Raw genomic sequence first — 14,003 nt, forward strand, 5'->3', positions numbered from 1 at the left:
ATTGCAAGACTGTCCTGTAGTCGTGGGAGTGGAAAAGTGGTTTAATTCTTTTTAAGACATGCAGTTTATGAAAGCAGTCTTTAGTAGTTTGATTAACAAAAGATTTTAGATTTAGCCGATTATCAATGATGGCTCCTAAGTCTCTCACTTGTGATGTTTGAAAGCCGGTTGGTGGATTTGAGGCGAGGTTACTGTTTTCAGGCGAAATTATGAGAAGTTCGGTTTTAGAAGTATTCAAGATTAGATTTAGACTGGATAGGAGGTTGTCAATTTTTAGGAGGCAATCTTCCCAGACTTTTATGGTTCTTGTAAGGGATTCTTTGATAGGGATGATAATCTGAACGTCATCTGCGTATAGATAATATTTGAGGTTCAGATTAGTTAATAGTTGACATAAAGGGAGGAGGTAAATGTTAAAGAGCGTGGGAGAAAGGGAGGAGCCCTGAGGAACTCCTAGCGTGGAAGGATAAAACTGAGATTCTTTGTTATGTATTTTGACTTTATATCCTCTGTTTCCCAAGAATGATTTGAACCAGGCCAGTGCGGCGCCTGTTATTCCGATGTTCGCTAGTTGCTTTATGAGGAGTGCGTGGTTAACAGTATCAAAGGCGGCAGATAGGTCGAGGAGTATCAGCAGGTAGGCATGACCTTTGTCCAGGCCCATGATGATGTAATCTGTTAGTGATATGAGAAGTGATTCCGTGCTTAAAGATTTACGGAAGCCATATTGAGGTGGGAGTAATATATTGTGGTCTTCAAGGTATTCTGATAGTCTGGCGTTAACTAATTTTTCCATTACCTTAGCAATGAACGGGAGGTTGGAGATTGGGCGAAAGTTTGAGGGGTCTTTGGGATTTAAATTAGGTTTTTTTAAGAGGGGTTTGATGGAAGCAATTTTCAGGTCATCTGGATAGATTCCTTGTGTTAAGGAACAATTGATAATGTCAGTCAGGGCCTTAGAGATGGTATCTGGAATTAGTAGCAGTAGTTTGGAAGGGATATGGTCAAATGGGTGAGAGGAAGGTTTCATTCTTTTCAAAACTGAGATTGTCTCTGATGTTGCAATAGGATCGAAAGCTTGTATAGAAGAGCCTTTGCAAGGATGAAAGTATGTGCTGAATGGAGCTATGATGTTGGTTTTCAGCTGTGATTGCAGGTTGGAAATTTTGTTACTGAAGAAGCTGGCCAAATCCTCTGCTTTTTCGTGCGCTTGGTTGAGAGGGATGTCTGGTGGGTTGACTTGAGTTAAATTGGAAACGTAGGTAAAAAGGGCTTTTGAATCGAAAATGAGGTGATGGATTTTGTGAGCGTAGTAGTCCCTTTTTGTTTTTAATGTGTATGAGGAATTCAGTTTTTAATGTGTATGAGGAATGAGTTTTTAATGTGTATGAGGAATGTTTTTAATGTGTATGAGGAATGAGTTTTTAATATGTATGAGGAATTCTTCCAGCTATTTGCAGAGTTTTTAATGTGTATGAGGAATGTTTTTAATGTGTATGAGGAATGAGTTTTTAATATGTATGAGGAATTCTTCCAGCTATTTGCAGATAAAGTGTATTATAAAGTGGCAGGGCAATAGTGGGGCCTGTGATAGAAGTAGGTAATACTGTGTTGACATCTCCCTGATGGGCATTTAGGGAACTTTCCTCTGACTTGCTCCTTCTTGGCAAACAGCTGGTCCAACCAGTCCCCCTCCTTGCGGTGCAGTTCCCAGGCCACCTTCTTGAGGTCCTAAATCTATACAGAGGAGAAGTAGGAATAAAATGCTATTAGTTAGATGTTGCTGATTCTGTGACCATCTGAATAGTATGTTTCCATTTTTTCCAATTAACCCTTGACCCATTGTTACAGTGACTCTTTGCTGTTCCTTTACATACAGTATCAATATATGCTGTTCTGCTTTTGTCCAACCCTACAGTCACCCCCAGTTCCTCCCCACTTCCCTATTTCCCACAAGGAATTTACCCCATAGTGGTAAGAGGCTCCATAATTAAACTTTCTTTGGAGGCCTTGCCAAGCCGCCTGCATGGTCCAGCTTTTTTGGCGGATCCCCCAGATGGGGGAACAGGAGGGCTTTGTCACTCATCTCTAGGGAGGTCAGCCTTTCTACATCCCTGATGGTAAAATTAGGCAGTCTTTCCTGGAAGGCCATTTTGGAATGAGCCCACCCCAGCAAAACTGGAAATGCGCATGCTTGAAAAAGTGCATGTGTACTAAAGTTCCTGAGTATGTGTGAAATTGTGTGCATATTTATTCATTTATTTGTTTTTCTATGCCGACATTCGATTACAAATATCACATCTGTTTACATAGTAACTTGATAGATAATTTGACATCAGTAACAACAGGGTCCAATTATCTTTACATTACAACAATGAAAAGGTCTTATTATCTTATGAGTTAAAAGTAACAATTATCTATACATTACTGTAATAAAAGGTCTTATCTTAATAGTATAAAAATAACAAAACAAAGTTTTATTATCTTAACAGTATAAAAGAGTAACGTTTTTGACAGAGTGGAAACGTTTTGACATATAGAAAGAGTATACGTTTTGACATATACGAAGAGTAACGTTTGACTTATAGAAAAGTATGTGCATACTTTAAAAGTTCATGGATATGCACATTTTAGAACCTGCACAAATGGATCCACGCAGGTTCTAAAATACTATATCAAATCTTTATGATCCCCATATACATGTGTACTTGGGACTGCGTGGAGATGTTTGAAAGCTGTCCTTAAAGGAGCTATCCTTCTGAAGCACATGGGTATCCAGTTGTCATGGAAGGCACTGTTTAATTCCAAATAAATTTTTTTTTGTGTTTTCATACTGCAGAGATGAGAGAGACAGTCAAGGAGAGAACATGTTCTTGCGATGTGTTAGTGAGCTCGTAATTGAAAGTGGAGAGGTATGTCTGTGTCTTCCTCTTCAACAATTTATTGAAGAATGTATGTTTCAGTTAGGTCATTGGATCACTTGTATTGCAATATTGAGGACAAAAGATTTTTTTGTGTTTATTTTTTTAGTTTGATATGCTTCTGGGAAAACTGGAAAAAGATGGCAGCAGGAAGGTAAGATAATTTCTCTTTAAAACTGTGTAGTTTTCTTGATAATATTGTTCATACTACAGAAATTAAATTTGTCACTCAAGATGTGAATTGTGCAGTAAATAGCCAAGCTGTGTTCATGAACTTTGCAGTGTAGCAATAGTGTTGTATGTAGTCACAAAGCTAGGTTTTTTTGGCAGCAACTCGGGGTATATTCTGTGGCAAGAGTTAAAAAAAAAATAATAATAATTCTGTGGCAAAATTTGTGAAATTCTGCAGCAATTCTATGGCATATTTGCATAAATTTTGCATCTCCCAGCTAATCCCCTTCACTAATCAAGCTCCTCCTCATCTCCCCAATTCCTCTCTGCCCCTTCTGATTCCTTAGTAGAAATGTGCAAGTCCAGGCCTCAGTGGTCTAGAAGGAGGAACACTGCCTGAGACATCGCCACTTCCTCTTCCTCTGCTTGCTGGAATAGTGTCGTCAGAGTGGAGGTAGATGGCTATGTTCCCAGCAGCCAATTACTCTGATCTGGCTTCAGGTCCCATAATTCCTGAGGGAACTAGCAGTTCCATAGCAGAGACTGGATTTTGCAGTCCTAGCTGCCAAATCACATATAGAGTTTTTCCATTTTGTGTCTGAAGGGAAAATGCTTAATACATAGATAACCATAGTTTACTAATTGCAATCAAGGCTTTTGGTTTTCTGCAGCTACTCATGGGTAGTTTCTTTAACAAACCTTTTGAGATTTTGTGGCATTTCTGCAGAACATTATATATGTTTTCACATTACAATTGGCAAGAGAGCCAAATCTCTTGTTGTTCAATCAAAAAAGTCATTTGTTTGACCCGACCTTTCTTTGGTAAACCCTTGCCTCGGATCCAGCAACCCACCAGATTATAAATAGTTCACTATCCTTTTATTCAGCAGAGTCTACATTAGTTTTCCCACCGCTGAGGTAAGGCCTGTAGTTTACCGCCTCCTCTCTGCTACCACTTTTATGAAGTGGGAGCACAGTTGCCCTTCTCTAATCTTGCAGCATTACTCCAGTCTCCAAGCATCTATTGAACAGGTCCTTCAGTAGATCTTCCAGCACATCTTTGAGCTCTCTTGGGGTGTACCCCACCCCCATTGGTATTCATGCCAACTAGCAATGGTCGTCCTCCAAGGTCTTGTTTAGCGAACATCGCACTTTAAATATTTGTTTAATATTTCTGCTGTTTCCTCATCTTTCTCCATCCATTTCTCCTTATCTCTTTTCATTCTTGATACATTACACCTGGCCGTCCTCCTTTCTCTGATGTATCTGAAAAATGTTTTGTCACCTCGCTTTATCTCATTGGCAATACCTCGCTTTATCTCATTGGCAATTGAGGAATGGAGATGTTTCTGTTTTTGATTATTGTACTGCATATGAGGCTGGCTTTTAGTAGTTTCCAGTCCAGTTTTTTTGTCTTCACCTTACTATTTATACTTTATGGAGTGCATTTGTAACTGAGGTAAGGGAGTCTGCTAGCTTGGAAAATGCCTTGTACCTGTTAGGTTGAAGGTTTTTCTGATTTTAGTAGAGGCTAGGATCCATGATGGGGCTTAAGCCTTCTGGTTATTGAAATGCCTTCAGTGAGTGGTGGAGATTTGATTACTGTGTTTAGGAGCTCCAAAGGGGACCCGCCCCATCCTCTGGCCATCGTTGCACTCGGTAACTTGTAATGCGGCCCCAGCACAAAAAGGCTTGCCCACCCCTGCTTTAAATAATGGTCTTATGTCCCTATTTACCATAAAACAAAAAAATATTAAAAAAAAAAAAAAAAAGTCATCAAAATAAAACCAAATAAGAAAACCCCTTAAAATAAAACTATTATGGAATAACATGTCCGTTGATACAATATGCAAGCATACAAAAGATTCAAAATGAATAAATGTTCCTTATCCTTCCAAAAACGGCACAGCCATGCAATAGTAGGTAATAGACCTTTGCTGCAAAATCAATATCTACATATGAGAGAAAAATTATATATGTTATATATAGTTTTATATATATTATTCTGAAAATTAACCAGATTGTTATATTATTTAGAAAATATTTATTTATGCAAAAAGGAAATTAATTTCTCAAACCGCACTTAACACACACAAACAATAAATATCTTAGAACAGTCCATGCAAGTTTGGCAAAAGTTCAAAAGCCATGGCGATGTGTTAAACGAAATAATCCAATGCACTGTAAGAAAGTAAGTATGAATGTCTTCACAATAGCCTTGCTAAACGGTCCAAGCCACTGTGATTGAGTGACCACAAATATCTTCACAATAGCTTTGCAAGGTTGTAAATGACAACTCCTCTCTTATAGCAAGTTGCACTGGTTTAGAGATGCCGTGAAAACTTGTCAGTTAAAAACTCCCCTCGACAAAGATATCTTTTTTTCGCCACAAAAAGGGCTTCATCAGGAGCAGGAGATCCAATGCAGGAATCGGTCCAACAGACTGTAAGTGAAACACCATAACATACTATACTATACTGCATCCCATACCGGCATTCATGATACAATCACATCATGCTGGTTTACAAATAACAGGGGGTGTAATAACTTAGAACCTTGAACAAGTGAAGAGAATCAATGCAGTTACAATAAAACAAGGCTGCTCAACTGGGAGGAGAAGAAACAAAGCTATAGTAACTTAACAGACAGAGGTATAATTATTTACAGTATTCTGAAGTGTCTTTCTATAGTTGATGCAGAGAATCAGTTAGTTAGGGTCTGGAAAGGCTTGTTTAAACAACCAAGTCTTAAGCCTTTTTCTGAATGTTAGAAGGCATGGTTCCTGTTTTCCAACATTGTTTATTAACTCCTTCAAAAAAGTGAAGCAGATTTGTGAGGCAAGACTTGCAATGAGACACAGATATTGTGATGCAGCGCTGCCTCACTGCTGTGCTTTCCTCTGTTGTGTGACGGGCTGGTACAGTGAGACTATAAAATATGCCTTAGCAAAAACTTTACCAAGAACTCAGAAAGCGCTCAAAGCTATGCTTTCACGCAGACAATGGCTTGAGAAGCACTGTAGACCAAATCTCTGACACCCTTAGTCTTCAAGATCGGCCTCACTGTACCTTGTCCACAGTGATTGGTCAGACTACAAAATGCTTTGTTGTGATATGTCATTCCTGTGATCTCCTTGACAACATGCTGTCCTCCCCTTCGCTGCTGACTGCCCACTCTATACTATATCAGTTTCTAACTGTACACATGCACCTGTTTCTCTCCCCGTGTGATTTTTATGAAAACATTGATTATAATGGCTTAGAGAAATCATTCTATTTCAAATGAATAAGATTCATTTAATTTGTGGGACCTCTTCAGTTCATATTAGGGCCCCACAAAATAAACTAATTGGCCCCTATTAGTTTAAAACTAAATAGAAAAACATCCCTAGTAACATAGTAATGACGGCAGAAAAAGACAAAAATGGTCCATATAGTCTCCTCTGCCAGCTTCCCAAGGCAGTCACTGCTGCTCCGAGCAGGTTACCCCCATGTTTCTCTTAAGAGAAGTAACTGCCGCTCCGTGCCGGTTAAGCTTTTTTATTTATTCCCATCTTCTAGCCTTTTAGGGATCCACAGTGTTTATCCCATGCCCCTTTGAAATCCTTCACAGTTTTAGTCTTCACCACTTCCTCCGGAAGGGCATTCCAGGCATCCACCACCCTCTCAGTGAAGAAATATTTCCTGACATTGGTTCTAAGTCTTCCTCCCAGGAGTTTCAAATCGTGACTCCTAGTTCTACAAAATTGTTTCCAATGGAAAAGGTTTGTTGACGATCATGGATCATTAAAACCTTTCAAGTATCTGAAGGTCTGTATCATATTACCCCTGCTCCTCCTCTCCTCCAGGGTATACATATTCAGGTTCTTCAACATCTCCTCATAAGTCATTCGATGGAGACCATCCACCATTTTGTGCGCCCTTCTCTGGACCACCTCCATCCTGTTTCTGTCTCCTTTGAGATACGGTCTCCAGAACTGAACACAGTACTCCAGGTGAGGCCTCACCAAAGACCTGTTCAAGGGGATTATCACTTCCATTTTCTTACTTTATATTCCTCTCTCTATGCAGCCTAGCATTCTTCTGGCTTTGGCTATCACCGTGTCACACTGCTTCGTTGACTTCATGTCGTTAGACACTATCACCCCAAGGTCTCTCTCCTGCTCCGTGCACATAAGCCCTTTACCCCCCAGTGCATATAGTTCTTTCAGATTACCACATCCCAGATGCATGACTGCATTTCTTGGTATTGAATCCCAGCTGCCATATCTTCGACCAATCTTCCAGCTTTCTTAAATCCCATCTCATTCTCTATACTCCTTCCAGCGTGTCCACTCTGTTGCAGATCTTAGTATCGTCCGCAAATAGACAAACTTTACCTTCTATCGCTTCTGCAATATCACTCATGAAGATGTTGAACAGAACCGGTCCCAACACCAATCCCTGTGGCACTCCACTTAACACCATTCTCTCTTCAGAGTAGGTTCCATTTACCATCACCTGTTGTCTTCTATTCGCCAACCAGTTTGTAATCCATGCCAACACCTTGGAGCTGACTCCCAAGCTTCTAATTTTGTTGATGAGTCTTCTGTGTGGGACCGTATCAAAAGCTTTACTAAAATCCAAGTAAATTACATCGAGCGCTCTTCCCCGATCCAGTTCATGGTTGGGTGACCAGACATGGTTCATCATTCAGCTCAGTATGAACTTCATCTAAATTCATTACATCCAGCATGCCTTGGTGTTGATTTCCTATTTACTGCCCTCCTATTTGAGACGGATCTCCCAAATGAGCCTTTTGTTGCTACGGTAAGGTTTGAAAAAGAGTGCAGATGGGAGAGTTCCTATTCATCTCTGCCTGGGGTTCCTACGGAGAAACATCCAGGGGACCCAGCCAAGGTCTTAGAGGAGAAGCAGAAAAAGCATTTACCCCACAGCCCAGGGAGGAAGTTGGGACAGGAGTGTGCTGAGGATGTGCCAGGGTAGTACTCGTATAATGCCTGCAGAAGAATGGTGGAGTTAAGGTTACAAGACCTAAGGAGAGGTGGCACCCTGATTGAGTACTACTGTAACGAAAGCTGCTATCGGTATTGAGAGAAAGTTGATGTGCCCTACTTGATGGTGGAATTGTTGAATAATTATTCTCCATCTCAATGTTTATGCTCCCAGGGAAAGTCCCTCTTGGCAGTCTCTTCCCTTAAGGTTATCCTTTTACTGAAAAAGCACAATTTCTAGTTTCACTTAATGGGTCCCCATCTTGTGGAACTCATTGCCCGAGGCATTGAGTTCTCTAAAATACCTGGGAATCTTTCATAAACATCTAAAGAGTTGTTTCAAGAAGCTTTTGCCCATTTTAATAACTGAAGATTATGTGCGATTTGGTATTTTAAGTTATAATAGCTACTCTATGTTGTTCTAATATGTATTGTTGTGAAATTGTTTTAATATGTTCTGTACACCGCTTAGATCAGATTGGTGGTCTATTATAAGCGGCAAACTAATGTTTTAAATAAAATGTCAATCCAGGATTGACGACAAAGGGGGTCATTTTTCAAATCGCGATGGGCTGTTATCACACGAGATAATGACTGCATCGTGACTTTAACATTTACATGAGTGAAAGGGGCAGAGTTTGGGCGGGGTAAAAAAATTTATGCTGGTACCTCTGTGGGCAATAATGTTTTACACATTATTGCTGGTAGTAGCGCCGGAAATAACACCTTTTGCAGTGGCGCTATGGGGTCGATAGTGTGCAGCCGGAATGATAAATCCTACGGAAAGGAAGGCATGTGAACAATATATTTCTTAAGGAGTAAGAGTAAGAAGTATTGCAGTGCATTATTGGGATACAGGAAGAAATTCTCTGACTTTTGTAATAGTTTTGTTTTTAATTGTTAACTTTGTTACTGAAGCTGCAAATTGGCTGTGAAAACCTGTGAACTCTGATTAAATCGGTGACCTTTACTGTCCTTTACCAATTTTGTAATGTTGACTGCTGATGTCCCCAGAAATACAAGTGTGTTTGGAATATCCATTGGTGTACAAGTTGAATATCTGCACAGATAATTGGGATAGTAAGGAACTGGGGACACAGAGGAGAGATCCAAGTGGATGGTTTCACCTGTTCCAGCTCAGAAAATTCTGTGCCCCTCTTTCTACACCATCTACTTCACCAACTTCCATAGTCCTGAACACTAACCTGAGAGACTGGCATGCAGGCCACACAGGTGCCAGATGCTCTTTCGGATTTTATTTGCCCCGTCTGGGGGGTGGGGGGTTACATATGTAATGTAATTTCTCTGGAAAGTCTTAATTGTATTTCTATTTAGGATCTTATTTGGTGCTTTCAGTTTTCATGGAAGACTGCAGCCAATGGTTAAAGTAGGAGCCAGGCAGATGAAGCATTTATTTATTGGGAAGATGGTCTTCATGATTTCCAATACAAAGACTTACCGTATTTTTCGCTCCATAAGACGCACTTTTTCCCCCCAAAAAGTGGGGGGAAAATGTCTGTGCTTCTTATGGAGCGAATATTAAAAAAAAAATGCCTCAAACAACCCCCCACCCTCATGATTCCCCCCCCACCCCCCCAAGACCTGCCGAAAGTCCCTGGTGGTCCAGTGGGGGTTTGGGAGTGATCTTCTGCACGTGGGCCGTTGGCTGCCAATAATCAAAATGGCGCCGATGGCCTTTTGCCCTTACTATGTCACAGGGACCGACCAATGGCACCTGTCTACTCCATCTTGATTACTGGCAGCCAACGGCCCAAATGCAGGAGATCACCTCCGGACCCCTGCTGGACCACCAGGGACTTTTGGCAGGTCTTGGGGGGGGGGGGGGGTCAGGAGGGTGGGGGTTGGGGGGTTTTTTCCCACAGAAAGAGAATGATGCAAGTTTTCTGATCTGGGGAGTGGACCGAAATGGCCCTCCCCAGACACAAAAACGAAATGGGGACAAAAATAAATTTTATGCACTCCCCTAATTTGCTCCATAAGACGCACAGACGCCCGGGAACAGAGTTGGGTTAGCACACCATTTTTTTTTTTGTTAATTTTCCCCCTCTGAATCCTAGGTGCGTCTTATGGAGCGAAAAATACGGTAAATTTGTTAATAAGTCTGTTCCAGCATTGTTGTTTGTCTTTTCAGCCTGGAGTTATAGACAAGTTTTCCAGAGACACCAAGCCTATTATTAGCAAAGTGGCTTCAGTTGCAGAGAGTAAAGGATTGTTTGAAGAAGCTGCAAAACTTTATTATTTAGCTAAGGTATGTTGATAGATATCTACTGCTAGTATTCTGTGCAATGGAGTAGCATTGTCTACTGCAGGGGTGGGCAATTCCAGTCCTCGAGGGCTGCAAACCAGTTGGGTTTTCAGGATATCCTTAATGAATATGCATGAGAGAGACCTGCATACACACTGCCTCAGTTGTATGCAAATCTATTTCATGCATATTCATTAGGGGTATCCTGAAAACCTGACTGGTTTGTAGCCCTCGAGGACCGGACTTGCCCACCCCTGGTCTACTGTGTCTCATCAGGGTTTGAAGGTGCTAGAAGCTGAAATGTCCATCTTCACATTTCAATAATCTTTTTCTTTTTTTTTCTTTTTATCAGTATGTGCCCTTTATGCATCCCATTCAGCATTTATTTTTATGCTTTACAGTTTGAGGCTTTTAAGCCTTCATTTGAAATATTTGTAAAGAAAGGGGACAGCTGATAGTTGTCAGGAAAGTACTGTTTAAAAAAACCAAACCTTAAATGTTTTGTAAATTGAAACCTTTCATTAAATCATTGAGTGACCTTGCTATAGACCAAAGGACTTCCTCATCTGCCAAAGCATCTCTCATGCACAGAGCCTAACACCTTTTCATAAGACAGTTAAAGTATAGATACATTATCTGATGAAGAACACAGAAATGTAAATGTTGAGATAATGCTTTGTTAACAAGCACTATATCTCTTCTGGTATCAATAAGGCTCTCACCTAGTCAACTTTTCTTTCCATTTTTTACCCTCTAAGAACATGCAAGATGTAATCTTCAAGAGAGAAACTTCCATGTCCTTTTAATTTAAAATAGTACATTTGTTTGAAGAAATGGTGCTGTATTCTTCATTAAAGAACAGTGCAGTCTGTACTAGCAGAGACATTTTTTCACAAGCCTAGCACCTAAGTTGCTAGCATGAACTTATATGAATGGCATGAAATGTCTGTCTTCTTTCCCAGTGAAAAAGTGAGACATCTGACAAAATGTATTTATAATTGCTTGCTTATTTATTTTAAAGTATTTCCCGCACCATGTATTTTACGTGGCTCCCTGCATTGTTGTTACACATATACTGTGGCAATGCATGACTCACAGATATATGCAAAAAACAGGTGTCGTGGGATTCCAATAAAAGTCCGGCGCCTATCTCTAGAGCCTAGCAGCACAGGATTCAAAAAGCTGTGTATGCTGGCACAATCAGGCATACTATGTTAGAGCAGCCTGGATTAAATAGTATGTGGGGAGGATTATTTTCAAAGCCGTTTCAGCAGTACTTTTACCTGCAGAAATGGTGTCTTTGAAAATTGTCCACTCTCTGTGTGGATACAGTTATGAGCCTAGTTCCACTGTGTATGTAATTTTACCAGCGGTGAAATGATGCATTCCTGGGGGTGGTTTAGGGAGGGGCTTGCAAGTATGTGCATCCTTTGAAGTTTTTAAAAGTATGCACATAACTTTATAGTTTATTAGATTTTTTATACCGCCGTATTGGCGTTAGCCTTCACAGCGGTTTACAATATACACATTGGAAATACAGTAAAACAGTTCAATAAAAGATGACAGCTAAAATTAGTTAAAAGCACATAAAAGTATTTTAGCTGTACAAGTAAAGATAAAATTATAGATGGCTATTCCTCAATATGATATTCAAGGGTAAAGTTAAAACAAATTAAAACAAAATAATAAACATGCATAAAATATCACACTCATAAAACATAAAAGTTAGTTCTGCCTTTAAAATTGAAGTTTTGGGTGTTTGTTTTAGTACCTGTAACTAGCCATGAGAGGTTTGATTATTTTCCGAATATGCGCATTTAAAAAGCCAAGTTTTTAAATCAGCTTTAAATGTTTTACCAAGAAAAAGTATCCATGCTTTTCTTAGACAATTTTCAAAGGCAAAATGTTTTTCCTTTGATTATTGTTGCAAAGTCTCTTGGAAAAAGCACCCGCCAATTTTGCATTTCTGCAGGCAATTTGAAGATTATCCTTTGAGAAGTTTACAGTTTAAATTAGATTCTTCAGCAGCAAGCACTAAAATGCAAATTAACTTTTCAACTTAGTTTTACATATGATCTTCTGCTGTTAATTAGCTATGTATAGCATGAATATAGTTTATTTTTTTCCATTTGCTGTGTGAGATTCAGAATTTATAGTACTGTGTTTCTTTTTGGTATGTTGGGATGTTTTTTCTTAACAGAATTCAGACAAGGTGTTGGAACTAATGAACAAGCTGCTTAGCCCTGTTGTTTCCCAAATCAGTTCTCCACAGTCTAACAAAGAAAGGCTGAAGAATATGGCACTTTCAATTGCAGAAAGGTAAGACCAGGGTCAGCTCTGTGGCACACAGTTCCAGCTGGAAGACTGTGTGGTTTTATCAGATATATCTATCTGACAATTCTACTTCATGTCTTTATAATCTGGAGTCAGCTCAATGATGGTATTCTTAATCTAGAGGTCTCTGGCTCCTGCAGCATTCTTAAGAGTTCAAATAAAGAAGTGGCCCACCTTATTTCCTATCATCTTACATGATGGAACTGGGCTATTCTCTTGTTTGGCAGTGGAAAGGATGACCATGTTTACTATAATCTGAAAGAACAACCCTTGTGAATAGCTAGCAGTCACACAAATATGATTTCATCATCCTGGCTAATGTACCACATAGGGAAAAGGTTGCTGGCTCCTGCAACTGTTTGCTTTATATTTAAAGATATGTTCTGGAATACAGAGTACTCATTTGACTTCAGCCCCAGTAATAATTTTTTGGGGAATCATGAAAGATGCTCAGATTGCAAAATCTTATGGACAACAAAATCAAAATAATTAAATGTTTTTCTGAATAAATAAAATGCAGTTCTGATAGGAATGCGTGTGATGAAAAGTATGCAGGCTCTCATGAACAAAAGAAAATGACTATGATCCAGAGGCTTGCTAATATGTCTACCCAGATCTTTGCTCGTGAAAATAAATAATAATGGTGGATTTTAACTTCTAAGTTTGACTAATATATATATATATATGTATATAAGGACCTTCATTTTCAGTTTTTATTTTATTTTATATTTCAATATGATAAAAAATTAGCTTATTTTTCCACTAATTTTTTTTGTCATCACATCAAAATTCCCTGGCAAAATAAAATAAAAACTGAAAACGAAGGTCCCTAAATATATATTAACAAACCGTTAAGCACGTCAAAACGTGCTATATTAAAAAGAAAATTTTTGGTTCGTTTTCGGACACAGCACTCTTCTACATTTCTTCTCCCTCACTCCCCCTTCCCCTCACTCATCCTCCTCCCCCTCGGTCACTCACCCCCCTTCCTCCACTCACCAATTTTTCCTGCAAGCCCGTTCAAACGGGTGAGATTCTGTCGGTCAGAGCCGCTCTCTTCTCCACAACTTCTTACCCTTCCCACTTTCTCACTCATATCCTCATTCCTTTTCCTTCCATCCCCTCATCTTCCCTTTCCTTCCCCTCTCACCTCATCCACAACCCCTTCCCTCTACCTCAGTCTCCTCCACTCCCTCTTTTTCTGTTCTCCACAACTTCTTACCCTTCCCACTTTCTCACTCATATCCTCTTCCCTTTTCCATCCATCCCCTCTCATCTTCGTTCCTTCCTCTCTCACCTCATCCACAACCTCTTCCCT

At 39.7% G+C, this 14,003-nt stretch overlaps 1 protein-coding gene across 1 annotated transcript in view; it reads left to right on the plus strand.

The window, feature by feature from the left end:
* The window catches only part of NUP93 (nucleoporin 93), a 223,416-nt gene that overhangs the window by 168,544 nt on the left and 40,869 nt on the right, over positions 1-14,003 (plus strand). Inside the window, exons 15-18 of the mRNA XM_029608719.1 lie at positions 2,840-2,912; positions 3,031-3,075; positions 10,238-10,354; positions 12,552-12,670. Of these exons, the coding sequence (XP_029464579.1) occupies positions 2,840-2,912; positions 3,031-3,075; positions 10,238-10,354; positions 12,552-12,670 (354 nt within the window). The remainder of the gene's footprint in view (positions 1-2,839; positions 2,913-3,030; positions 3,076-10,237; positions 10,355-12,551; positions 12,671-14,003) is intronic.

This window comes from Rhinatrema bivittatum, chromosome 7 (genome assembly GCF_901001135.1).
Source record: "Rhinatrema bivittatum chromosome 7, aRhiBiv1.1, whole genome shotgun sequence".
NCBI classification, from domain to species: Eukaryota; Metazoa; Chordata; class Amphibia; order Gymnophiona; family Rhinatrematidae; genus Rhinatrema; species Rhinatrema bivittatum.